Genomic DNA, 27,266 nt, shown 5'->3' with positions numbered 1-27,266 from the left:
TTTTATCCAAGCAAGTCCACGTAAATGTAAAAAAAAGGATATAATGAAAAATTAAATGAAATGCTGCATAGTTTAGAAAGTTGTGCATTTCAGGTAAATCAGATAAAGAAAGAAAATGCACGACTATTCATTAATACTTCTGTGTAGGACTTGTGAGTATTGACTGCTCTACACTGTAAAAATGAATTTGTACTTACCTGCTCTTTGTTGTCAAAGTAGTAAATTATTAATATTTAAGCTCTGCTGTAAGATAAATCAAGTTTATTTGATTCTTTTCTTTTTAAAAATGCAATGTTACTTTAAAAATGTTACCGCTTCACAACAGATTTTACCACATGGTTCTTTATTTTCCCCCAGAATAAATAATAAAAGTGTATAATAAAACCCGGGAAGCCATTTGTTGGACTTAGTTACAGTGACATATTTTAGAATTTTCCTTTTTTTTTATTGTATTTTATGGTCTTTCAGGGGTAGAAGGGGGGAAACACTGCAGATCACAGTAACAAAGTAAAACACACAACTCAGCTTGCAAATGCACAGTGACAATTATTCAAACTTTTTCCAATCAAAGGTAATAGTTCCGGTAATAACACACACAGTGAGATGCAGCATGTCATCGAGGTGTTGTGAAAGCCTCAGACGGGGGAACTGGAGGTGTAAAATCCTGGAGTCGGCGGAGTTTTTCTGTTACAGCAAGAAATTTATGAGATGAACGGATAATTTCACATGAGGGACGAGTCATGCTTTATATTTGGGACAAGAAGGCATACGATACATTTACAGTATTGAGGTCAATTATTAGGCATAATTATAAACTCTTTCCTTCACTGTGTTTACAAGTGAGAGTTGCATTTCTTCACAGAATTTTTTTTAGGGGTAAGCATCCTTGTTTTATGGATGCAAAAATAAACTGCCTTATAAATAGCTTTTTTTTTCTGTCTCTCCTTAGATAATTATCCCCTTTTCCAACGTTTACAGGACTTATTTTCTTCTAGTTATAAAACAAAGATTCATAGTAGCATTCTTCTGCTTAATATTCATAAGGACTACCTGTGGCTGAAAATATGAAATCCCTCTCTGTTTCTGTTGCATCCTGTGGATCAACTTCTGCACATATCTTTGTTTTAATAAGGGAAAGAAATGTATTCGAAAGGAAAAAAATATATGTAAGGCACGAAGAACCTAAACTTATGGCAAATGGCAGTAATAGTCAACAACAGTCAGCTGCATTTTGAAAAGAAAAACATTTTAATATGTGTCCGTTTACAATGAAATAATGAAAAACACATTTTAAAGTAAAGGCTCATCCCTGCCTCACTGTAACCATCTTTCTGTGCCGAGCTAAGGAAGAGGTTTGAGCCTTTCTTGCTCTATTCTCTTAATTCAAGGAGCTCTGGCACTTTGTAAAGAACCTCCATGACGTGTGTTTTAAGAGGATTATGCTCCTTTTCAGCTTGCTATGTGTTTGAGTGCGCTTCAGGATGCCACTCAAGTGGTTTTGCATGATTCATGGCTGGAAGGAAAACTTCACATGTGGCATGCCGTCTGTTTTGCTGTTTATCCCAGGCCTCAAAGGGGTGGATGTAGGCTAAAATACGCCCTTTACACAGTATTTTTTAGTTTTTTTAACATCTTGTAGAAGGGCAACCTTTAGCAAACTGCCAGGGTTTATCAGTGTCTCATTGAAACACCCATTTGTGTTTAATTTTCACATGAAAGGAAATTGGTTTGAACGTTCAGGAACAATACTGAGACCTATCGAGTCCGGAGCTCGTTATGTATCGGAAGATGCTGAATTACGACTGTGACAGTCCACAAGAAAACAAGAACCACTTTCCCTTAAATCAGTATGCTCAAGCTTGACAACAATTCGCATCTGCCCACATAAACAAGCCAAATACCCTCTTTAGAGAGTCTTTGAGGTCAGATATCACAAAAATGGAGCAGTTTGGTGACACTGAGAGGTGTGTATCAAGGCGTCAGAGTTATATTTTCAAACCTTAATACACGGTCGAAGCATCATCATACTGAAGTCTGTTTTGCTGCTAATTGCGCCAAGTAGATGAAAAAAATTAAGAATATCCTCCAAATTATTTAACTTTATGGTAAATTACCAGCTAGATGGCTAAAATTGGACATAATTGGGTGGTCCAGCATCCCAAACCAAACTGGAATGAATAAAGTATGCAAACATTAAAGTTTAGGAATAGTGCTGCCCTCAAGCCTATTGGAAATGTATCGACGAAGTTTAAAAGCCAAGTGTGACAGGAAACAATTAGATGAACGCTGCTAAATTTTGACGAGAGAAATTGGGCAGCTGATTCTCAACATATTAAAATCTGCATTTGTGGAAAAAAAATGAAGTAAGTTAAGTTGAGAAGAAAGTAAATTTGTATCAAAAATGACATCACAATTATCCACCTTTTTTCATCTCATTTCATTGAGAAAAAAAACAGCAAACGAGCACATTTCGATCAATACGACACGCTGTAGACGTAAACTTAATGTGTAACTGAGCATGGGCTTCAGAGGAAATCTCAGCTTGTTACCACAACGTGATGTTGCTCCGAGGCTCAGGAATCAATCTGGAAGCTAAACCTGGGTATTGATAAACTGTGTGTGTTGAGGGACTGTTACCAGCAGCTCCACTCCCTCCTTCCCCCTTTCTGTGCAAATTACACCAACAACAACAGGATGCTTTTACACTTCCACAGAACCAAAGGGCAAAAAAACACTCGTATGCTTCCGCACAGGCATTAACACAGACATACAACACACAGCGTTATAATCGAGAGGTGTGCTGAATTATCAGCTGCGATCAATATATTCATGCCTTTTTCTTGTTTTGTGTCTACAGTCGCAATGGAAATCTATCTCACAGTGAGGGCAAGAGGCTGCAGCCGAATACTTCTGCCCGGATTGACAGTCTACATTCAGAGATCATTTCAGTTGGTTTGTCTTGGAGCAAAAACTGAAGTTCAATAACGTGTAAACAGCAAAATGATTGGAGTAAAGGTGACGATGATTTATTTTAGCCATGCTTACGCATACTGTACATGGCCTTTTATTAAAGATCATAAAAGGTGTATGCATCATGAGTCAATCTTGTCTGATATATGTACATTATATTCTTTTTCCACAAGCTTTCTTTAACTCTGTTGTCATGATGTCACTATATGCATTAAATGGAGAGAGGATAAATGGATGGCAGGATGTGTTAGATGAAGAAACAGGAGGAAACTCTTTGCTCGATCACAGGGTAAAAGGGGAGGAGGTGGGATTATATTGTCAGTCGGGGTAGATGAGGAAGCCAGAGAAGGTGCTGTATTTGTTGGTGTTTCCACCGTGAACTTTGCCCCCGTCCAGCTGAACACACACTTCGTCGCCCACGTCTAGGTGCAGGATGACACTGTTTGAGGCGTAGTCGTAGTTCTGATCTGCGTCTTGGGCGATGGCGCTGGCTCTCACCTGGCATAGAGACAAGAACGTAGATCAAGGCTCGAAGTAAAGATTAAAAGCAAAGGGAAAACCCATCAGTTATTTTGGGTTTTTTTTACATGTTGCTCATTTAATTTATTTTCATGTATTTTTACCATAAGAATCTTGATTTCTTGTTGGAAATCCTCTTTTCTCTATTCAGTTAGGTCCCATTTTCAATTATGAAACTTTATTCAGACAAATTAATCCACATATTCAACAACCTCGCAACGCTATTGAATATATAGTACTCACCTCTTCATTACATGCACTCATCTTCATCTTAAATAGCACTTAAATTAATAGATTTCAATGATGCATTAATCTTGTTCTTTTTCACTTCTAGATGATTATACAACATACAATGAGATTCAACGAGATCATGGTAGATTTTGTATAATTTCCACATAACTAAAATTATACATATTGGTCCAAATATATACATACACCCCCACTAAGATTTGGATAAATTCCCCTTAGCTCACTGCACCTAAACCATACTATTGTAGCCACCAGCAAGCTTCACAATTCTAGATTTGATCACTTTGTTTTTGGCAGCATGTGTAAATTCAATACAAATTGGTTGGTTTCCTGCTTTGATCTATTTATTAAACAAATATATCTAATTGGAATGATGTCAGAACCATTCCAGAGCCTCGACTCTGGTTATGCTTTTCAGTTTTGGTACTTCTATACAGCAATAACAACTCAATTGTTTCAAACCCCAAACTCTAACTTTTACCCTCGGATGATAAGGAATTGGTTAGCAGAGCAACACAAGGACCAAGTGGAAAAAGACAATTCCACAGAGGAATAATGATCCTAAACAGACACCGTAACTGGGAGTTCATGAACCAGTATACCACTAAGCTTCTGATCCTGGAAAGCACATTTGTTTATGTTAAATTTAAATGTGGATCTCTTTTCTTGCGACTCAAACAATGCCAAGACCTCTGAGGGGCTCATTTAGCTTTTAAAGTGTGGTGAGATTTGTCATTTTGACTTTATATTTCTATTTAAAAGCAAAGCTCTACAGGAAGATTGTTGTAAAAGACAACTATTTCACAATCAACCATGAGATTCAGTTTATTTGGAAGATGCTGCGTCCAGTTTGCTCATTCTGTGATCTGGGGCTAATGTCATCATTGCTGATCCCTTCCTGCTCACTGGGTAGATAAATGAGATGTTCAGTGATCTTTGGCCTCGAACCTCCATCTGAGAGCACATTCTTAGTCAGTATCAATTTTTTCCCCAGAGGATTGTTGCTCTCACAGCTGATCCACCTGTAGCAGAGGGGGATTGCAGAGGGATGAAGGTGTCAGGGGACATATCAGATAATTTATCAGGCATTTAAAACTTACACAGCAAATCCTTCTGGCACGCATGATCTCATCGCTCATACAGACTTTGTTGGACTTATTCTGAGTCCAAATTAATGTTTTGTATAGCAATAATTATTATTAAAGTTTTTGGAATAAAGTAATCAACAACTGTATATGAGTACATGGATATTTAACATAAATTAAAAAAAAAAAAGTTCAAATTTGTTCACGTCATATAAACAATTATAACTTTAAAAACACCTTTTAAAGTAAAAAATTCTGTGAGAAAAAAATGAAATATGTGCGGATGGATACCCAAATATTAATTGATATTAATCACAATCTTATCACCATAGGGACATTGCTACCCAGCCAGGGCCTACAGCAGCTTCAATTAAAGTGAAAGCACAATCAGAAAGAAACTCTACAACTTTCACTGGAGCTTTAAGAGCCTTTTGCTCTCTTAAAAAAGAAAACATGATCAGACCAAAGTTTGCAAGAGAGAAACCAGACATAAACCAGAACTTCATGAATAATGTTCTTTTAAAATGTGGGGCTATAATTTTAGGTTATTTGGACACCATAGCAAAGTGTTATGGTGTTTATTAGTGCATAGTTTAGGTAAAATATGTAAATGATACATGTGAAGTAGGGCTTGACTGTAAAACAATAATATGTCTCACAGTAGAGACATGATCATCGCTGTCATAAGATAATAGAATATTCAAAATATTCACTGACCTCAGATTCAGAACTGCAAAGCAAGACTGGTGGAATCAACTAACTCAGTCACTCTGGTTACCCAGCAACAACCCGTTGAGTAGCTTGTGGTTGCCTAGCGACTACTTGCTGAGAAACAGCAGCAGTTTAAGATTTTACTTCATAACTGCTTAAAAAATATATAATAATAATAATAATAATAATAATAATAATAATAATAATAATAATAATAATAATAATAATAATAATAATAATAATAATAATAATAATAAAAACAACGCTATGGAGTGAAAACTGTGAATAAAAGAGAAAAGTTCACATCACCAGTTTTCAGTATCTCAAATACTGTATAAAACAAACAAAAAAACTAATCAATAATTATCAATTTTGACTGATACGAAACCCTCATATCACCTACTGTGAAGCAACAACCAAACACCCCTGGCAAGCCCCTCTTTTTTGAATAGTCTTCTGATGAGGGCTATATTTACAGAACAGTTTACATTGTTACTGCAATGTTTCAGTGATTTAGCTGTGGCCCCTGTCTTGAGAAATGACAAGAATGAATGTCGCAGTAGTTAAATAAGCTCGAAACAAAGTCATGAACACAATTTCTGCTGTATATTTCCAGAGAACAGTTCCACAGTAAAGATATAAAGTTGCACATCAGCCTCTTTATCAATTCTGTAGTTAAAAATGTGAAGGTGCTGTTTTCATCCACCCTCACTGAAGTCTGTTTTTACAATCAGTAAGCAAATCTTATAATAAATTGAGCTTTCACTGGCCAAGTAACAAACTACCCGAGCAGACAAACAGTGGAGAATAAAGCATGTATCTGCATACATATTAATGAATGCAAATACAATGCCCCAACTCCATCCTCTGTCTCCTCCTCTGGGTCTCAGTCTGATGGAGGATATGGTTCATCATCTCCACCAGTCATCAAGCTTCCCATGTGATCAGAAAGATAAATCAAATAAGTCCAAAATAGCTATTTTTCCCCCTCACATCCCACCTTTGTCGCCTTTCTTCAATACAACTGAACGTATTTATGTTTTTTTTCCAAAAACATTCTTTTAACAGCAACAAGGTGAACATGTTTGCTTCGTTCCCAAAGACGGAAATAAATCAATACATATCCTTTGTTTTAATTCAGCTCACATCTCTCCATTAATTGTTGTCTCCCCCACCACACCTCTCACCCGCTCCATCATCCCTCTCTCCTTCCCCACCCGATCCTTTTCTCTTCATTCTCGGCCCATCTATCCATCTTTTTGTGTCCGCGCATCGGAATAAGATGCAGGTCACGCACGCGTTTCCTCTCCCCCGCCATGCCAGTGTTGGCGGGAGCAGCGACTAAGTGTGTCCCTGTCCGGTCTAAATCGGATTGATTAACGACACGCTACTATAGCAGGTCTCCAGAGAAACCCTACCCGACCCCCAAAATACCAAGACGTCCTCCCTTACTTCCCTCCCACCCCCCAACTCCTTGCAACATCCCTCACCCCTCCCATATTGTCCAGATGCATTAAGCCAGGCTATACATGGCTGCAAGCTACAGTAATTGGTAGTCTGACAGCCATGGCAGATCCCCGCCTAATAGGTTCAACTCCTCAATAACTCCATACAATCACAATAAATGGGGGAGAAGGCTAGGCAGCAGTGGTCAAACGGGCCGATGAAATACGAGCGGGAGGCCAGGATGAGATACTACACACTGGATGAAGTGGCTCTTCTTCTCCTTTTGTTTCTGTGAATCTCAAGCGAACACCTGAGGAACAAAATGTGCAGGATTCGTGGCTCTTTGTTGCTTTAAAGAGCAAGTGTGCCATGCTCCAAAGTGAATGAACAGCTCCCCGAAGGAAACCTAATAGGTTTTAGAAAAATAAAACAACAAAAAAACAACAACAAGAAGATTCTGACAACTTGTACATCCAACATCTGTCTGCATGGCTGAATGGCGAAATTCCCCAGACGGCACTGTCAGCTGAGCTAAAGGCTGTCAGCCAGATATAACTAGCTTTGAGAACAGTGCACTGATGAACAAAGAACGTCAAAACCACTTATAGACAAAGCAAATTGCATTGACTATTTATTAAAACCATTGCATTTGATGTGTGAGTTTGATAACTCGAACTTTTAAATCCTGAGACGGAGCGTATAATGACCAGTTCTGTGGACTGGTCCCAGTTACCTCTGCGTAACGCTCTAATGGGCAAACAGCAGGCCCACTGGATATGAGAACATAAAGGTACAATATTATGTGATTCTCTGAATTTTATCAGCAAATTGTGTCAGTTCACCCCATCACCATTTCATGCCCCAATTTTTATTTATGTGTTACCATTTTACCCCTGCCTATTTCCATTATTACCTACAAAAATCAAACTGTTGCCTACTTGTTAATCTCGCTTATGCAAGCAATCCCACAGTGGTAAAAATGTTCAAATCTTGTGTATTTAATTGCATTAGTTACATTTTTCTATTGGCTTTGGTTCTAATTCCAGTTGAGGCCATTTGTCTCTTATGAAGACGGATCAAACCAAATTACTGAGCGACCTTCAATTGTATCAACTGGAGGCAAAACCACTATATATTGTAGACTTTCAATATATTTTTAAAAATAACTGTAAATTGTTGTTTGTCGACCCAACGCAGGTGCAAACAGATGAACGATCAGATCTTTACGTTTCATACGGAAAAAGATGCCCATGACTTCAGCAATGACCCAAGGACGAGGGATAAAATAATGTTTTAACATATTTCTTCTAATTGTATTAATGTTTTGCAGTGGCCAGACCAGAGTCCTGACATGACCCTGATAGAAAATTGTAAGATTATGGTTATGTAAAGGTTAAAAAACGTTAAACTCATCACCAGTGATAAATCGTCAAAATATGAGTGGATTGTGACAATTATAGGAAGGTTTTTATTACTGTAATACTGTAATTACTGGGAATCATATGAATAATTTATGGCATACTATTTTTTTTAATGTATTTATATTTTTCACACAAAAATATATTTACTTGAGAAATGCATCATTTTCTATCAGAATAAAACTTCTTTCGTCAATGAGTTTGAGTTTATCGAACATATTGTAAAAAACAACATAAACATATATGTAAAGAAAATAATTTAATTCAAAATGCAAGAAAAAGAAGAACGACCATAAAGGATAAGAATTTTACAAGTTCAAAAGGAGAGGGGTTAAAAATCATTTAGGTTTAAATCTGTGACAGAAATGACTAATTATTGGTTTAGGTGTATGATTTAAACTAATATCTAAATTTCACAGGGTTGGTTTTAAAATTTCAAAAATTATTTAGAAAACTACCACTTAACTCGACTGTCCATCAGAATTATGATGTGTTTCTCCACACTGAGGTCGATCAAACAGCAGGTTTAATAACTTTGCATCAAACCACTCAAACAAAGCCTCTACTGATCACTTAAAGGATCTGAAGGCTAAAAAAAATCTGTAGATGGCTCAGAGAGAAGAGCCAGCATGTAGGGAATCTACTGGATCTCCCAACTGGATGTTACTCTGAAATTTACATAAAACTCCAGTTAACCCTCGCTTGGCCTACAATATATACAATGCATGTAGAAATGAACAATAGTACCGTAAATCATGCTTTGAGTAACCCGTACAAACCAATAAATGTTGCCGCAGTGATATTCACACTACCTCAGTGAAATGGCCTTTAAATATGAACGTCAGCTAATTATATTTGCCAGCCAAAAGGACACAATGTTATTTATGGCTTATGGTTGACTTCCTTAGAAGACACAGGTTTGTTCAGCCTCTGTTCAGACAGTGGAGATGCTGACATTTATTGTGGTGTGTTTATGATTAATTCATGGTCCCTCTCTCCTTCTGTAAGTACAGTGACCCAGGGAACACATCCTCCTCTTCGGACGTTTTAAACACATATTTACAAGAGTCTGACATTTAGGATATAGCTGTGGTCACCATCGGTTGACACAGTGTGATTAAGATACACTGTCTTAATCTCACATTAAGTCATTTTGCAGTAGCATGACGAGACCCCTGCAGTTGTTAAATTTGTCATGTTTTCTTTCTGAAAACTTTTTGGTACTAAACAAAACCCTCTAAATTCAATTGGTTTGAAATTCAAAGCTACAGGGCATTTAAAAGGTATTTACAAGTTTTTCCCAACGCGTTATGTCACAACTGTAAACTTGGAAAATGTTGGGGCGGGGGTTGTCGTTTTTAGAAATAAGATTCTGAAAAGTGCGGTGTGCATTTATTCTTGACCTGCCGAGGTAGCGTTTTGTAGAATCACCTTTTGCTGCAATTACATAGGCGAGTCTAGGGGGGTATTTCTCAAGCAGGTTTGCAAATGTAGACATTGATATCTATATTATTGTAAAATAGCTTCCACTCATTTATACCAAATGTAGAGGGTCTATGAACAGCAATTTCCTACTCATGTCACAGATTTTCTCTTATATTCAAGTTTTCATACTTTTTACAAAGCTCTGATATAAAAAGAGCAAAATTAGTGCTTGGTGAGAAATTATCCAACTTGAGTTTTTGGCTCTGCAGGTCCTCCAGAGTTACCTTCTTCACAGATTCTCTGACTATTTGTCATCTTGCCTGGTCAACCAACTTCTCCACAACATTGTTGTTGACCTGTCTGCTGTGCTCCCTGTTCATAACGATACTGTTTGTTCACCAACATTCTCTGACAAACCCCTGCAGCCTTCACAAATGTTAACATTTGACAAAATGTTTGTTGCTGTTTGTTGCTCGTTTCACGGTTGGTTGCTTTGTCGTGTTTTGATCTTGTAAAGCACTTTGAGCTGCCATGTGGCTGAAATGTGCTATGCAAAAAAAAAAACTGCTGTGTACTTATCCTGAGATTAAATGACACACAGATTCTGTGTAATAACTAGTAGACTTATGAGAACGCTGCTTATGCTGGATTTTACTTGGAGGCATTAGGCTAAAATGGGCTGAACACAAGAATGGGGGAAAAAAAAACAAAAAAAAACAGATTTCTGCAGATTACATTGCCTTATGCAATCCCAACAAAATACTTTAAATTTGGTATTTCTAACATGTTGAAATAATAATAATAATAATAATAATAATAATAATAATAATAATAATAATAATAATAATAATAATAATAATAATNAATAATAATAATAATAATAATAATAATAATAATAATAATAATAATAATAATAATAATAATAATAATAATAATAATAATAATAATAATAAATGTAAGTATAAATACTTTTGCAAAGAACCCTATGACAAAAATTCCTTATTATTTTCTTTTTAAATGTTTTCTCATCCCTCACAAGAAACAGTCTTCGACCCCAAAATAAAAATCTGTGTAAGTTTTTGGCACAATAAAAAAGAAAAAAAAAACAATCAAAATGTGCACATAAATTTCTACTCTGGTGATTAATTTAAACGTGCAAAGCATAAGCTTGTTTAAATAATTGCGTCTCATATGTGAGTGTTTAACCCATTGCCAGAGGACATGTATCAATTTCTTGCACCATAACGCCCGTGTGCCGAAACAATGAAACCTGCACAGATGAGTCCGAAGGTGCAGCTGTCAGTACCAATCAGAGTGAAATCTTGTTTTCTTAAAGTGGGCAGGAGAAGGCACTGGGGCTTCGGGAGTGAAAGCAAGAGTGGAAAGGCAAATCAGGATTATTGTCAACAGCGGTGGAGATTGATAGCGACAAGGGAGAGAATTTCTGTCTGTTGGGCCAACGCCGTTCTGACTTGATCTGCTACTACGGGGAAGAAGGGGAGACCCAGGAGACAGTAGAGAAGATTACACTGCCAACACTTTTCATTAGATGGGCAACATTAAATGGGCGAAGTGGGGAGGAGGGGTGAGAGACGAAAAAAAAAGTGACAGCGTAGAAATATCTATTTGACAAGGATAAATGTCTGGTAAAATCTGTATTTCCGACCGAGCCCGACCGTTTCGTGTGACAAATTTATTTTAAATATATTTCACAAACAGATTGATGTCACTTTTAGTAGCCTGCAGGGGAAAATATATATAATAAAGAAATATTTGGTTTGTATAGACAAAGATTCAAGTACACAAATCCAAAGTTTAGAGAGGCTATGGGTGATGGAGAGGGAGCTAAGGAACTGATCAAGCATGCCTGTTTCACAGTAGGATTGGGTATAAATGAGGTCGGGGGATGGAGGTCTCCATGTAAGGCCCTATTTTTTCAGTTTTGTTTTGTTTTGCTGTGGCACCTTGATCCGCTGGTAATAAAACTGACAGGATTCATTCACTGTGATGTACAGACCTCTCGGAGCGGAGCGAGCGATGGAGACAGGGTCTCTTAAAGTTACCTGAGGGACCTTTAAGCGTGAACTGGGAGAAAGAGGAAGGGCAATTGAAATGGCCTTTTTCCTTCTTTTTTTTTAAATGGCTGCCTCCTTACCAGCTGTTTCTATTATGCAGGTCGACATATAACCCTATTCCTGCACTGCTGACTCACACACTAATTGGCATACTAAATGCTAATATTTTGCCATGACACTCAAGACCCAAGGTGTCAAGATGTTGATTAGAAAGTCTCTAATTGGCTCTAGACTGAAACCTTTGAGGGAAGAGGAGAGGGCTTAATTGGATATAAAGGGGGTTTTCCGGTTGGTCTACCTACAGCTCTCCAGTTTCAGCCAACCCTCTGTTCTGAACTTCTTTCTAAATATGTACATATAATATTTCTTTCACCACGTAGTACAGAAGTTGACATGCAATGGGGAAAATATATATTTTCAATGGTGATATAGAAATGAAATTTCCACCAACCCAAGTAAGTCACACTGTAAAATGTAATGAGATGGGAGGTAAATATTAAAGCAGGATACCTGAAATGTGCGTAATGCTTCATAGAAAAGCCTTTATTTTTCAACATTGCACAGGTGAGATTTTGTACCAGTCTTCCCAACAAACTCTCTTGAAGTTTTTACATTTTTGGGGGGGCGTCTCCTGCTCTCTCTGGTTTAGCTTTTTTCCATATTTTTTTGATTGCACTCAAATCAGGTGATGAGCTGGACCTTTCAGAAGCTTAGTATGTTTTCTCTTAAACCAACTGAGAATTGACTTGATTGTCTGGGTCATTGTTTTGCTACAGTGACCCCACATACCGGTAAAAAAGCTTTCTCAGTAAATTTCATTCACACCGAGGACCAAAATGCACAAAAAAAAAAAACTTGGCTGAAGTGCAGTGTCATTTTCCTTCTCTCATGGTTTTGTCTGTTTCTACAAGATATTCTCCCAGTATTTCATAAACCCTTGTCCAAATGTTCAGCAACAACCTTCAAATGACCTTCAGCTCTTTCTTCAACAGTGGAGTCTTTTACAGTGATTCTGCAGACAGTCCATGGCTGCTGAATGCATTATCAATTTATTTGATTTAAGCAACGGCACCCGCTGATCTCAGGTATTTCTGAAGTGCTCTATGAAAGATAATTTGCTCTTTGGCAAATATTGTTATATTTTTTGTCTGCTCTGCCAAAACATTTCAAGATCCTGATCGTGTCTGGATTATGTTGAAATGTAATTCTTTCTGCTTCATGGCCATTGCCCCAACGGTGCTCTCTGGGATATTCAATCAGTCTGTGACCAATGACATATGTATGTTTAGCAACAACAAGGTTCAAAAGTAATGAGAAACCTTTTTAATGGCCACCAGTGAGAGGCCAAAGAATTGTCTTCTAATTACTGACTTTAATTGGAGAGGTAAAGGTTGCTATTAACAAAACAAAACATCACACCAGACTCCGTTTATGTCTGCTTCATTCGGGCCAAAGTTGGAGGGCTCTGGGCGCTCCTGCATCACAAATCACATTATCAATATTCTCACAGAAACCCTCAACTCTCGCAGAGAGCAGGGCGCATTTATACTCAAGTCTGTCCCTGTATGTGGATGTGCTGTTCTCAATCAGTCCAGTTTAGGAGTGCAATTTTGGGAGATCAGTGATCGGCCGATCTTTACATGTGAAGCCGTTATTATCCACCGATGTTATCAACCTTCGGCAAAGGTCAACCGGTGTGCTTTTCTTTCCTCCTGTGAGAGGACTGACTGACAAACCGGCCAACCAGGTCATGTCTGCACATTTACAGTTAGCAATAGTCACCCCGTAGTTGCCAATTCAGCAACTTTCTTGATATATTAAGCAACATTTCAGATAAAAAAAATATATCGGCCAAAATCGAAATCGGTAAGTTAGGCTTTTTAAAAGATAAGTAATCGGTAATCGACCAGGAAACTGCAATCGGTGCAGCCCTACTTTCCAGTTCTTCCTTTGGTTGATGCAGATCTCTTGGCTCGCATTTGGCTGAAAGGCTATCGGAGTTTCCCGGAGTCGTCCACAGGTGGGACATTTTGGCATTTGGCTGGATACGTGTTTACAACAGTTCAGTGATTGTTATTCCACATGTCTAGGTCAGAATGACACAGTAAATGTATGTTAGATAAATGCATACCATAGTGGAAATCAGCCAAACAAGATTATGTTTAACTATTAACATAATTGTATTCCTCTACACTTTCACATGGTTTACTTGCTTCCGGTGCATCTCATATTTTCATTTGATCAGTGCTTGCCCTTTTGTCACCCATAACCAAATTAATTACTTATTTATTTATTTATTTATTTATTTATTTATTTATTTATTTATTTATTTATTTATTTATTTATTTATTTGTGTTAATATCTGTGCATGTGTGGATTACTTGGATTGGGATTTTGTGTCGGTAACACCGTTACCAATATGTGTCCCTCAAATCACCTGTGTGTAGACACAAACGCCGCATTTAGACACAAAAAAACCACCCTAATTTAACTAACAGAGCAAATGCCGTTCATCACATAAAATCCTAATTAAACATCCACATTTAACATCATTCTAAATCACATTTACATACTGTAGTCTCAAAAAATGTTAAACTTTCTGCAATTCTTCTTGTTCAACCTGAAAATGTCAGCAGCGCTGTGACACTCTGCTGCTTATAAATGAGACAAACCTCTGTTTCCTTGATGAGGAGGAACAATGATATAATGGGGAGGCAAACAGGAAGGCACAACAAAGGCAAAGGCCAAACACAGCCAACAACCAGCTGAGCCCTTTTGGTCTGCAGAATATAATGGCCTCGGCCATTAAAAGGGAAACATATAGTCAAATAATAGCTGTGAGCATGAGCATGAATGTGTGTGGTCAGGAAGACAATAGGACAGAGATGTAAACCTGCAGGATATAAAGGAGGCTCTTTTTTTTATAAGCAAGAAATGAGGTCTGAAATAATCTCCTTACGCCTTTATATCACATTGTGTCTCCCATGTAATCGTATACCAACGATAAGTATATGATTTATTCTGGAAAGACTCAGATAGCAGAATAAAAAGCAGCTGAAATATGCCAAAATAAGATAAAGTTAAAACTGTCTAATGAAGTGCTTTCATATTGACACCTTGTCTGACTCAGACTCTAATTAGCGGCTTCCACCTCACACAGTAGCATCGAACCTGCTGTCTGGTGGCGAGCCGTTCCTCCCTTCTAATTGAGTCCAAGCCTGTCATCAGCACAACTATTGAGTGCTTTATTTAATTATCTAATTAGCTCAAAGATCTCATTAATTACCTCATGTAGCTGCTCAGGTTAAACCCTCGCATTTAAAGATATACATAAGAGAACAATGATGTACAGATTGTTCATTCAAACCACAACGAAGCTGGAACAGTTTTCACGTCTGCCTCTTCAGTCTGGACACCAATAGTATTGCATAAATCCAAAGAGAAACATTTAAAATACGTATATTATCTGAGGCTATAACTTGTGCTCAAACACTTAAATGAACACATTCAAATATAGCCTAAGAGACTGTTGTTCAAACCGAAGAGTTTGATCTGAACACGGCTAATTGTGGCGACGCTAAGCAATGTTTTAGGGAAATATTTAATGACTATATGGAGAATACAGCCATGGTGCTTCTAGAGAAGACCAGGCTTTTCCTGGTTGATGCCAAGTTTGGTTTCAGCTTTCGTGTTTTTTGAGGATTAAAAAGACATAAAAGCAAGACATGTTCTGCAGGTTCCTTAATATAGGTAGCCATTTTAAATCCAACCTTTTGTTACCTGTGGAAAATATGGTTAATTAACATTATGCCTTTCTTTTTCTTGTTGTTTTACAGCATGAAACCTCAGTCTTTGCCACCAAACTCTTTTTTAGTAAAAACTGTAAATGAATCACATTTCTCTGCCTCCCAGATATGTTTTACTTCCAGACGTTGGGAAGCAAAACAAACTGCTCATGCGACTCAGAAGGAATGGTGTGGATTTCGCTCTTGCTGTGGGACAGCGGACCAGATCTTTATCTTCACAGACTCACAGGAGTCAATTGGTGCTTCGTGGAATTAGACAAGGTTCAAATCCATTTTTCTCAATACATTTTATGGAGCGTTCAGTGGAAGTAATGGGTGCGTGTATGTCCAAACCAAGCGATGTTTCTGCATGATAACACTAAAAAGAAAGCTTGCTGCCTGTGCAGGTTAAACTCCACCTGGGCTGTTCTGTTCTCACTGATAATCGAGGAGAGGAAGGTTTCTGGACTGAGAACGTCGGGTTCTCATATCTGCTTTTTGTAGTTGATTTTTTTTTCCATTCAAGTCTTCAGGCCTTCATCTTCAACATGCACTGTTGCAGAGCAAAGAGTGAAGGAGCCAGAAGGAGAGTCATCTTGTCTTACTGCGAAGCCGTGGTTCATAAAGGTCGATTGCTCCCTTGGGGCAACAAAAGCAAAGCTCTTGACTTAATGGTCCATCTACGTTTTGACTCAACCCTGTAGTCAGGATGGATGGATCATGACTGAAGGAATGAGAATACAATGGGCTGAAACAAACTCCCTCCGAAGGGCGCTTAAACTCAGCTTTAAAGAGGAGATGTTGTGCAAAATTTACATTTTGCAAATTTTTGTACTTCCATTTGGGTTTCTACTACTTCAAAACAAACCACCCAGCTGGTTTTAGCAATAAGTTAATGCTTTTTGTGTCTGGAAAATGAGCTGTTTCAAAAACCTCCGCAATGTAACGTCACAAATCAGCAGGCACCCCTAGCAACCCCACCAAAGCTCAGCCTGATACCTGGCAACCCCAGTTACTTACTTAACTTTGTGACAGTTATTTACTTAAATATGAAACTAAAGTGTTTAAAAACCAAATAAATAAAACAAAATAATTTTGTTTAGGTCCATGATGTCAGTGAATTTAACCTAACATTAGACTGTTTTTAAGTAAAAAGCCAGTAGCTGAGTGCTCTTGTGTTTTCTTACAATATTGAAAACACAAAGTTCCAGTTTCAATAAATTACTTCAGATTTCTTTTTGTTTGCCTGGTAGTTTTTCATACTTTGCTTCTGACATTATTGATCGCACTTATCTGTCATTTAACTTACATTTCTAAGCTGTTATATTGGACTTGTTTGGATATGATGCTTGTCCAGAATCAACAATATTTTTTGTAATGTGTTGCCTTAATTTTATCGGGTAGATTTGGGGTGTTTTTATTTACAGTGTGCTCTTGTGAAAACCCAGTTTTTCCATAAGTCCTTCCACACCTGCAGACTGACCAGCTGACCAGGTTCACCGATTCTGGACCAGCTATAAATATTCATACTCTCCCTCCACGTTCCTCACTGTAAAGGGCAAAATACATATTGGTCGTGAATTATATATCCATTGAAAAGGTCATCCACCTCAACACCAATCTTTTTATGAATTATAAGACATACTGAGGAAAAAAGATTCAATTCACTGAGCGCTTAATCAAGCAAATGAGTTGTAAACTTGCACATCGGCTCCGTGATTCATTAGCAAGTGTTTGAGACAGGGGCTTGATATATCCATTTTCCCCTTATATTTACGACCAAATTGCTTTTCTTGCTCCTCAACTCCTCACGGCGTAAAAAAAAATGGCCGTCCTGTAAATACCCGCTCCTCTTTATGTCAGACTTCTCGTCTGCAGCTTCCCTGTCCCTGCAGTGATCTCGCCATGGGATGTGTCTCGTTATCAGCTCCCTTTGACAAGACATTGATTAACAGTGCGTATCAGCCTGACAACTGCTCTGAGCTAATACACACATGTTCACACATCCATCCTTACATGCTGTGAAAGACGCGGCACACACACAGGCACTAAAAACTATAATCATTTCCCTAATTTTATTCAGTGTATTGGAGCATTTTTAGCATCCAAAATCTTTTCTGCTGTTTCTGCTAAATGTAAGAAAAAAGATGAAACAGATGCATAAAATAAGCCCCTGGTCCTTCTACACTAATTTATACCTATTATGCTAATGTTAGATGTTGCATTAAATCTGGTTTATACACAAAAGAAAGATGTGAGTTACTGATCACAAAAAAAACTACAACTATAACTTATAGTTGAAACCAAATATTTACAGACACTGCATAAAAGCAACCATAACTTAAAGAGTCTGAAATTTCTTTTTCCCATTTTTGGTCAGTTAGGACTTTTGAAACTACTTCCACTTTCTATTTGAGATTTTTTTATGAAATGTTTTAAATTCATAAGTTTACATTGGTTTGATCAGTGTTTGGTAGAATTTACTTTTAAAATACCCAACTACGGTATCCTTTCGCAGGTTTGTCTGAATACTTTACTGAATTTGGTCAATTGTGACTGAGTTGGGTTTGCAGGCCGCTTTCCTCAAACACATTTTCAGCTTTGCTCCCAAATTTCCAGGCTTAGTGTAGCTGGCTCTGAAACCTTGGTTTGTTGTCTGAAAGCCACTTTGTATTAATTTTATGGCATGTTAAGGATTAGCCTGGTAAAAACCAGCATCTTGTGCTCTGCTGTGCTTCTTTATGAAGGTCTAAGCAAAAAACTATCCAATCAGCAGGGTCATAACTCAGATCATGACATACAGACCGCTCCCACACTTCCACAAACTCTGACTTGGATGTGCAGCACACCAGCACCTTTCCCTCGTCGTCTGGAAAAACCAGAACACAAAGGTAAGCATTCCTGCCCTGGATGTCGAGTCCAAAACCGAGGCATGTGGCGAGGCCACTGGGAGCAGCGTTATGCACAATGCACTCATGAGCTCACCTCACATATTTGAAGACTTTAAACTGAACGATGCAGGTTTTAAGGTGTGGAGCATTGAAGGGAGGCTCTTTTTAGGGTTAAACAGAAGATCTACATTGTATATTTTAGTAGCAAAATTAGAATAATTTTCTGAGAAAGAGATGCAGCTTTTCACATTTAGGGGCGAGCTGAATGTGAGTGCAGGTGAGCAGCAGGTCGCAGGTCAACTTTGGGAGGACATATTGGTAATTTAGGCCTCAAGTCTTAACTAAGCCGCCTGTGACTTTGTTTTTATGCAAAATATGATGTGAACCGGCTGCACAATAGCGCAGTTGGTAGAGCTGTTGCCTTGCAGCAAGAAGGTTCTGGGTTCGATTCCCGGCCTGGGGTCTTTCTGCATGGAGTTTGCATGTTCTCCCTGTGCGTGGGTTTTCTCCGGGTATTCCGGTTTCCTCCCACAGTCCAAAAACATGACTGTCAGGTTAATTGTCCTCTCCAAATTGTCCCTAGGTGTGAGTGTGACACCCTGCGACAGACTGGCGACCTGTCCAGGATGTACCCCGCCTCTCGCCCGAAACGTTGGCTGGAGATGGGCACCAGTACCCCTCCCGACCCCACTGAGGGAAAAAGGGTGCAAGAAAATGGATGGATGGATGATGTGAACCTCCAACCTTTGTGTTTTGTTGTTTATCTCCATGAACAGAAGATTGAGTAAAGTAAATTGAATTAACATTTCTCTCCAACAATTCTGAATCTAAGTTCCTGAAAGAACAACTTAGATGCGTTTAACTTACTTACAGGATTTTGTCTGCTAATATGCTTAAGTAGAATCCAGATATGAGACACAACCTGGTGGGTTAATTTCCTCAAGGCAAAAATTACATTATTTTTAATTTTTTTATTTCATGGTTGTAATCAGATAAATGTCCAAGACAAAATCAACATTCTGTGTCTGGCTGTTCAGCGTTACAGGACACTGAACTTTTGTGAAAAAAAAATGACATCATGATTAAGTTAGCTTAAACTATAACTATAGATTTTTCGCCCTATATCCCAATTCAAACACCCATCATTAAGAGCACACATTCAATACAGAAGCTGATGTTTCCAAATGGAGCTTAATTTCTTTCTGTTTCGATCTGCATAACACTTGTTCTTGCTTGCCAACACTCGGAGAGATAGTAAATGGAATAACAACCGTTTGGTGAGTCTAAAACAAAGACATCCTATAAATACAAATCCTACTATAAGCTAACACAATAACTTATTTTAAAAAAAAGAAAAAAAGAAAGCTGTGCCTTCGCCTGGCGATTAAACAATTATGTCTCCACAGAGTCACTTCACTGTTCTGCACGAACACTTCTCTGTTCACAGGAATATGCAGCAGCTGCAATGAACCTGTAAGCCAGGTTCAGCTATAAATTGAGTTAAATAATTTAGTTGATGGAAAAATAATTAATGGGGAAGGAGTCAATAGACAGTGTGGACGGGGACAGTAGGAGGTGAGTGCCTGCGTGTGTGCATGTGTGCGTAAAGGAGGGCACAGGTGAAGGGGAGAAGATCTCATCTAAAGGCAATGAAAGATTTAACAGCAGGAGGAGACAGGAATGACAATGTCAGAGCAGACACGCAACTAACCGAGACCCCCAATTATATCTGGCATTTAGCCGTCCGTCCTCTTTACTTTTCCTGTTCGTTCCGTCAAAAGCAATGAAATAAGAGAATAACTATATTTATGGACTTGGTCAGTCACATAAAATATGCACAGTGAGCTGATCTTTGCATTTGGGGAACACAAATCACACTAAAAAATACAGCAAACTTGACATTATCTTGCTTTTTGTAGCTCTTTGTTAGCAGATCACCTCAAAACAGAGAAGTTCAGGAGGGTTTGACCCAAGACAAACTAACCATAACTTTGTGTTTTTCTTTTTATGTATATTTTTAAGCTGATAAATTCGAAGATACTATGCTGAGACATCTCCAGGTCTAAATTATAAAATTGATTCTTTTGGTGTATTGGTGTGATATAAAAATAGTAGTTACTAATTTCCTTTTTTTTTTCTCCAAAGTTCAACACAATTATGACAACATATATAATTGCAAGACGCTTTGGGTTATTATTCAGTCAAAACAGACACTTTAAATACTAAATTAAATTCACAAAATTATCAATCAGAGTTTAAATAAGTTGTGATGTGATCACCTCCAGAAATTATTAAATTTAATTAAATGGTCCCGACCTACTCAGATAAACAATGGAAATGTTTTACTTATTTATTTATTTGTTACAAAGTTGTGCAAACATCCAGGTTTCATCTTAGTGAGTAACGACAAAGGTAAGATGAAGTTTTTATTCTACAAATACAGTATAATTTTGAGACGAACCCACCAAGAGCCTGAAAAATCTGCCTCTGGCTCATAAATAAACCCATTTTTAAAACTATGATAACTTACAGTGCTGTGAAAAGGTTTCTGCCACCCTAGAGATTTCTTTTGCTTCTTTGTAACATTTAAGCATTTCATGTCATGAAAACTAATTCTAATGCCAGATTAAGGTGACCTGTGGACATATAAGAAGCAGTTTTTAAATTATTTTGCTTCTGAAAAGGAAAAAAGAATCTATCCAACTCAACTTTACCCTATGTGAAAGAGTAATCGCCCCCTAACGACCAAACAACCACTTGGCAGTGAGTCTTTTACAGAACCGTAGAGATTCTGACCCGTTTTGCTTCTCATCATTGTTTTAAGTCATTCATATTGGAGTTTTCTTTTATATATAACAAAAATAGCACGTTTAACATAATGCTACGGACTCTCAGTTGGATTATGATCCTTTGAATACGTCAGTCCAAGACCTTGATGCTTTCTTGGGTCATTCAGATGTGGACTTGTCGACGTTCCTTGGATTATTCTCCTGCTGCAGAACCCAGGTGAGCTTCAGGTCAGAAACCGATCAGAACTCCTTCAGGTCTTCTCTGCTTGAGAGCAGAATCAGTGGTCTCTTTAATTAACATACAAAAGTGTTTCGCCTCTCAGATTATTTTCCTGGGAGACTTGATGATTGTTAATCTGCCAAATGTGAGACGGGCCAGTCCAGTGTTGCTCAGTGTTTTTGATTAAATCATGAAAACTGACCTTTTCTGAAGCATTTGAGACCTGCAGTGAGTTTAGATGTTCTTCTGGGTTCGTTTGAGGCTTCCTGGATCTTACTGCGAGTCTTTAGCCTACTGCATGTTGACAGACAGATTCTATTAAAAGTGGTCTCTTGATTCTATGTGTCTGGAAGTAATAAAATAGAGGGGGGAAAAAACAGTAGTCATAGTTTAACACGGTGGGAAATTATGTGTTCACAAATGATCAAATTGGTTTGGATATGTTTTTTAGTACATAAAATCTAAAGTTGAAAACATTGGTTATTACTCAGCTCATCTTTGCCTGATATTAAAATGAGTTGGATCTGAAATATTGAAATGTAACCAGAACCAGAACTTCTCCATATATGCTGCAATATATAAGATAAAAGAGAATAAAGCTTTGTCTTATTTACAGCACAAGGACTCATACTGTTGTACAGCTTTGGTGTCGTTTCAAACAGCTCTTACATGCTGTCGTTTCTCTATTTAATCTTGACTGCAGAACAATTATGGAGGAGAAAGACCTTAACATTACGATAAAGGACGAGCGACCAGAGAGTGAGATCTCTGTTCCAGCTCATGATTTTATAAATCTCTGCAAGATTTGGACAAATAAAACTCTTGAAAATCTAGCATAGGTTCTCAAATAAAATGTGTTTTTGTTGTTTTAAATAACAGGTGTGGACTTGCAGTATGAAGCTGAAAATAGAAATCTTTTTTCTATTCACGTATCTGGAGGGATGATAATCGACAAAATCGTTCTCGCCAGTGTTAGGTCGTCGGCTGCCAAATTCTCTGACTGCATCCACATTTTTTAACATCTTTCGGAGTGTGGATTTAATAAATCATCTGACTGAACATATGTATCTGGTGCAGGAATGGTGTCTTCTTGTACGCTGTTAGTCCATGAACCGTGTAAATTATGTACAGAAAACGTTACACCAGTGAACACTTGTGCTAACGCAAAGCATCTCTTTCTTTTTATTTCCTTTCTCTTCTTTCTCTCTTGCAATCCCCTGGCCGTTGCTTTTTCAGTGCAGCACACACGTCAAAATCCGACTGAAGGCTTAGTACTTCAAGCTTGTCCCTGTTCTCCAGATGGAAGGCGTTTTCCAGGCATTTGTACTTGTTTATTTATTAGTGCTAAAGTCAGAGTCCCTCAGAGGACAATAGCCAGCTGTTGCATTTTGGCTTCGTTCCACAGAGACGAGGAGGACTGTTATCCTCTTGATCGCTTGGCTGTCACTCCGTTCCTCTTCCCTTGTTTGTAAGTTGTGCAAAAAAAAAGCTTCTTTCTAAGGTAGCTTTTGAATAAAACCTGTTGTTAAATACTTAATTTTCCTACATAGTCATTATCTTGTTGTGTTATTTGCAACTTACCCGTCAGACCTTTTTTTTTTTTTGAGTTTTTAAACATTTGTTTTTCATGTTATTTGGTTACCATCCCAAAAAGCAGAGGAGCAGTTCTGTTCAAACATTAGACTTTTAATACATTTAGCCTTTTAGAGTAAGTTTCTAATATCTTCTAAAGTTTTTTAGAGCAAATATTTCTGATATTAGTAAAGTAACTACATTTCTAACTTTGAAACTTGCAAGAACACTGAAGTAGACAGTCTTTTTTGACTGTTTTTAATGTCTGTTCGAAATAAATAAATAAATGAAATTCAAACTCCGGGCAAATTTGCAAAAAGAACTTTAGCTTTCTGATGTATTTTGCAAGAGTACTTCACATTTTTGAGCCTGCAGTACCTTGACAAAGTATCAGGACATCTTGGACCTTTTTACATATTACAACCACAAACATCTTGTTTTTGTTGTTGGATTGGGGGTGGCGGATGTTTGCAATAAACCAACACATGATTTGAAATCATATTTGTGAGTCAAAATTTAAAAAGTGTGACATGTGTTTGTGCTGGGCCTCTGTGTTTTAACCTTTTGTAGAGAGTGAACAACAGCCTCTTATTCTTGTTAATTTTTTTGCCTGGGCTTTGACTGGGCCATCAGTCCAGACTATAAGTAAGAGAACCTCTACCCCCGTATAAAACTTCTAGATTAGGTTCCCTGTCCCTGGAAAAACAGAAGCATCCCCACAGTCTGACGCTGCCACCACCAGGATCAGGACTGAGTCATCAGGGAGGTTTAAGGCAAACTGATCAATTAACTACTTTTGATTTTCTGTCAATGATTTAACAATCTTGCCACTCTTCCATAAAAATAAATGGGGTTGTGTAGTTAATGGATGTCAAGTCAATATATTCCTCAATATGAGCAGTGGGTCTCTGCAGCTCCTCCAAAGTTACCATAGACCTGCTTTGGAGGCATTATAAAATAGATTTTTCCTCTATTTTATAATGATCTACCATTTTGTCCATGACTATTACAAAAAATCCCAGAAAAACATATCAAAGTTTGTGATTGTGTGTAAATGTGTGTAAAAATGTGCAAGGCTCACTAGAATGGATTATCCATTTTAATGTATGTTCTAAATTAAAATGTATATATTTACTTATTTTAATTGTACGCAGTTCTTTAAATGTCCTGTGAGTAAATATATATTTGCCCATTGATCCATAACAACTGAAACTTTTAATATCTAGCAAGTTATTTTCGCAATTTACCGTCTATTAAAAGATTGCCCCTCAGATTAATTTCACTCACTGCTACAGCGGGGGTGAAATTACTGTCATAACCTGAGATGGGCTGGAAAGCGCAACGTCTCTCCTTTCAGAATTTTGAATTTGAATTTTTCAGATAGCGCAACTTGTGGCGGAGTTACGGTACTGCCACTTTGGCAGGCTCGTCGCCGCTACGTTTAAAACTTTTAAGTTTTGATGGATTATCCACTGATTTGTTGACTTCTGAAGCTAGCTGGTTGTGCTTGGTTTTATTTAGGGATAAAACAGTGAAGGTGGCTAAATACAAGCGCATGCCACCACTTTGTCCATGACTATAACAAAAAATCAGTTGGTGATTGTGCGTAAATGTGTGTAAAAGTGTGTCACTAGAATCATTTCTGTGTTTATAATTAGAGTCTCATTTGAGGAGAGAGAACACTTGTACGACTCTCACCTGTCCGTTCTTCTTCAGGTCAGCCCACATGCTCGTCCCGTCGCCGCCTCTCATCAGGACGTGGTAGGTGAAATAGTAGATGCCGGGCAGAGGACAGGTGAACTTGCCTGTGCTCGGCTCATAGTAGTTCCCCACGTTGGTCACCACGTCATCAAACTTCAGTATTTCGTTCCCCTCGTGTTGCTTCCGCAGACCGGCGTAGAAGGCGATTTTAGGAGTGTAAACGGAGGAACCGTATCCACCTGGACCAGGACCCGGCGGGCCTGGCGGACCGGGCTTACCAGGCTCTCCAGGTGGACCTTTAGGCCCTGGAGGACCAGGAAGTCCGGGGCTTCCTCTAAACCCCTGCTTGCCTCTCCGGTTTGGGAAGTCCGGAGGCTGCGGGGAGACGGCAGTCAGCTCTCCCTGAGGGGGGCTCAACGTGTCACACACCATCTTGCAGCTCCCCAGCATCTCATAGTGTGTGCCACCACCTCCGGACCCGGCCCCCTTTGTGGTGTGGACCAATAGGGGAATGGCCACCAGCAGGACCAGGACCATGGCCACTCCGACTCCAGCCCCAATGACTCGTTTCTTGCGGCTGAGCCGTGAGGCGGCCAGCGTGAGGAAGTCCTCCTCCCCTTTGGCTGGAATGGTTGTGCCGGCCAGGCTGACCTCGGGTCAGAAAGCTACTCAAAGGGGAAAGCGTCAGACACAACGTCGGATGTTATCTGACAGGGGGAAGAAATTTAGTCTTTTCAAGGATTCTAAGAGTCACAGACGAGTAGAGGAATGTCAGTACTCAGAGGGGAGGGAATGACAGATTCCCCATTTGTACATCCGTTTTGTTTCTCCCTTTTCTCTGGTTCACATGGTCTGGTGACTCTTATCCAATTTAAAACAACACATGATACGTCGCAAAACATTCACAGCTGACGAAATGTTAAATTTAAGGGGTTTTATTCTTTCCCTGCTCTGTGGCTGTGGACGCTCCAGTGGAAAATCCTTCAGTTTCTCAGACAGGGAGGAGCTGTCAGGTGGGGTCTTCAAAATTCCCACTGGAGTTCATCTCACCCTCCACATTCAGGGAAAGGCGCCTCGCTTGTCTGTCCAGAAACGAGAAGAGAAGAACAAGGAAGCGGATAAATCTGACTGCTTTTATTTTTCTCCCGCTCGCGTTCAAGAATTTATTCCAGAAATCTGGTCTTGCATTCACACCACAGATTTATTACGGCTAGTAAAAGAAAGGGGGTTAAATCTGAGGAATGGGAGTTGAATCTGTTCTTTCAAAAGTAGTTTGAGTGAAGTAGGAAATATCTTATTACACACATCATGGGGAAGGGATTCTCTTACAACTTTAGGGAGAAAAAAAGGGAAAGATAAAAGTACATGCTATGAGGTGATCATCATGAGGAAGGGGTTGCATCTCCAGAATGGAAACTGAGTGAAAAGAAGCTCACAAGGAGCATGAAACATTTTAATGCATGCATCAAATCAAGTGACTCTCGTAACTTAAAGGAGGAATGAAGCATGCAGCAAAGTGACAATAATCAACTCAGGAATGCAAACACGGGAAAAGATGCATGCGAAAATGGAAATTGTTTTGCACTTAATTGACAGTTTTCTGCATTAAAAATAGACTTAGAGATCATAAAGCATTCAAATATTCTATTTAGATTAAACGTATAATAATAACACAAATAATGATGATATTAAGACAACTTTCAGTTCGACAATATAGTAATATTTTAAGTACATAAGTAAACAGAAATATAGTGTTATTTTTTTTATTCCACTAACTGCGTCAGGTTTTAATAGCAATAAAACTTAATATGATTTACTTTATTTTACAGGTTTTGGCGCATTCACGGGTGAATCAGAGAGTAAGTGATTTAAAGCAAAACTTTTGAAAGAGTCGTGCACAAATCAACCAACCGACTTACCAAAACTCTGCTTTCCCCGCCTGCGTTTCAGCCCCGGAGTTCAGTGTGTGTTCATTCTGCGGGGTTCACGGTGAAAAACGCCGCTTCCGCTCCAAACCCGGACCAAAATCCTCCGGAAAACTGAGCCGCCTTCACCGGGGCATCGGTTCGAAGTTGCTGCGCTTCGGTCCAAACTCAGCTCGAATCAACCAGAATCCTGCGCAGCATTTAAACTTTGACCGTCTCATCCATGAGTTCTGCACCCTGAGTCCAAACTCAAGCAGATTGAGAGAGAGAGAAAAAAATAAATAAATCTAATAATATGGTTTAATTAAGCTCTATACAGTCCTTGAAAAAGACAGAAAAATGCGTGCGAGCTCTGATAGGTCACTTTTCCAGACTTTAGATGTGCGTAAATGCCGGCGCGCAGTCAGTTTATTTGCAGAGCAACAGTTCAGTCACTTGTTGTATTTTCTGTCCTGCTTCTCTCTCCTCGGCATCATCTGCCTACT

The 27,266-nt window shown here is 38.5% G+C and overlaps 1 protein-coding gene across 1 annotated transcript; it reads right to left on the bottom strand.

Moving 5' to 3' along the window:
* c1ql4b (complement component 1, q subcomponent-like 4b) lies at positions 1 to 27,266 on the bottom strand. Its single transcript, XM_008410128.2, has 3 exons — positions 26,776 to 27,266; positions 24,854 to 25,938; positions 1 to 3,468 (listed from the first exon to the last, which is right to left on the bottom strand). Exons 2-3 carry the CDS (start codon positions 25,391 to 25,393, stop codon positions 3,289 to 3,291), a joined length of 720 nt encoding a protein of 239 aa, XP_008408350.1. The 5' UTR covers positions 25,394 to 25,938; positions 26,776 to 27,266; the 3' UTR covers positions 1 to 3,288.

Source organism: Poecilia reticulata, linkage group LG5, assembly GCF_000633615.1.
Source record: "Poecilia reticulata strain Guanapo linkage group LG5, Guppy_female_1.0+MT, whole genome shotgun sequence".
Classification (NCBI taxonomy): Eukaryota; Metazoa; Chordata; class Actinopteri; order Cyprinodontiformes; family Poeciliidae; genus Poecilia; species Poecilia reticulata.
This window is presented reverse-complemented; position numbering and strand designations above follow the sequence as displayed.

What these genes read in the sequence shown, in the direction of transcription:
- c1ql4b (XM_008410128.2), bottom strand. Translation starts at nt 25,393, where the DNA reads ATGGTCCTGGTCCTGCTGGTGGCCATTCCCCTATTGGTCCACACCACA. An exon ending in ACCTGAAGAAGAACGGACAG is followed by an intron (nt 3,469 to 24,853) that starts GTGAGAGTCGTA and finishes TCTCTATGCCAG; the next exon opens with GTGAGAGCCAGCGCCATCGC.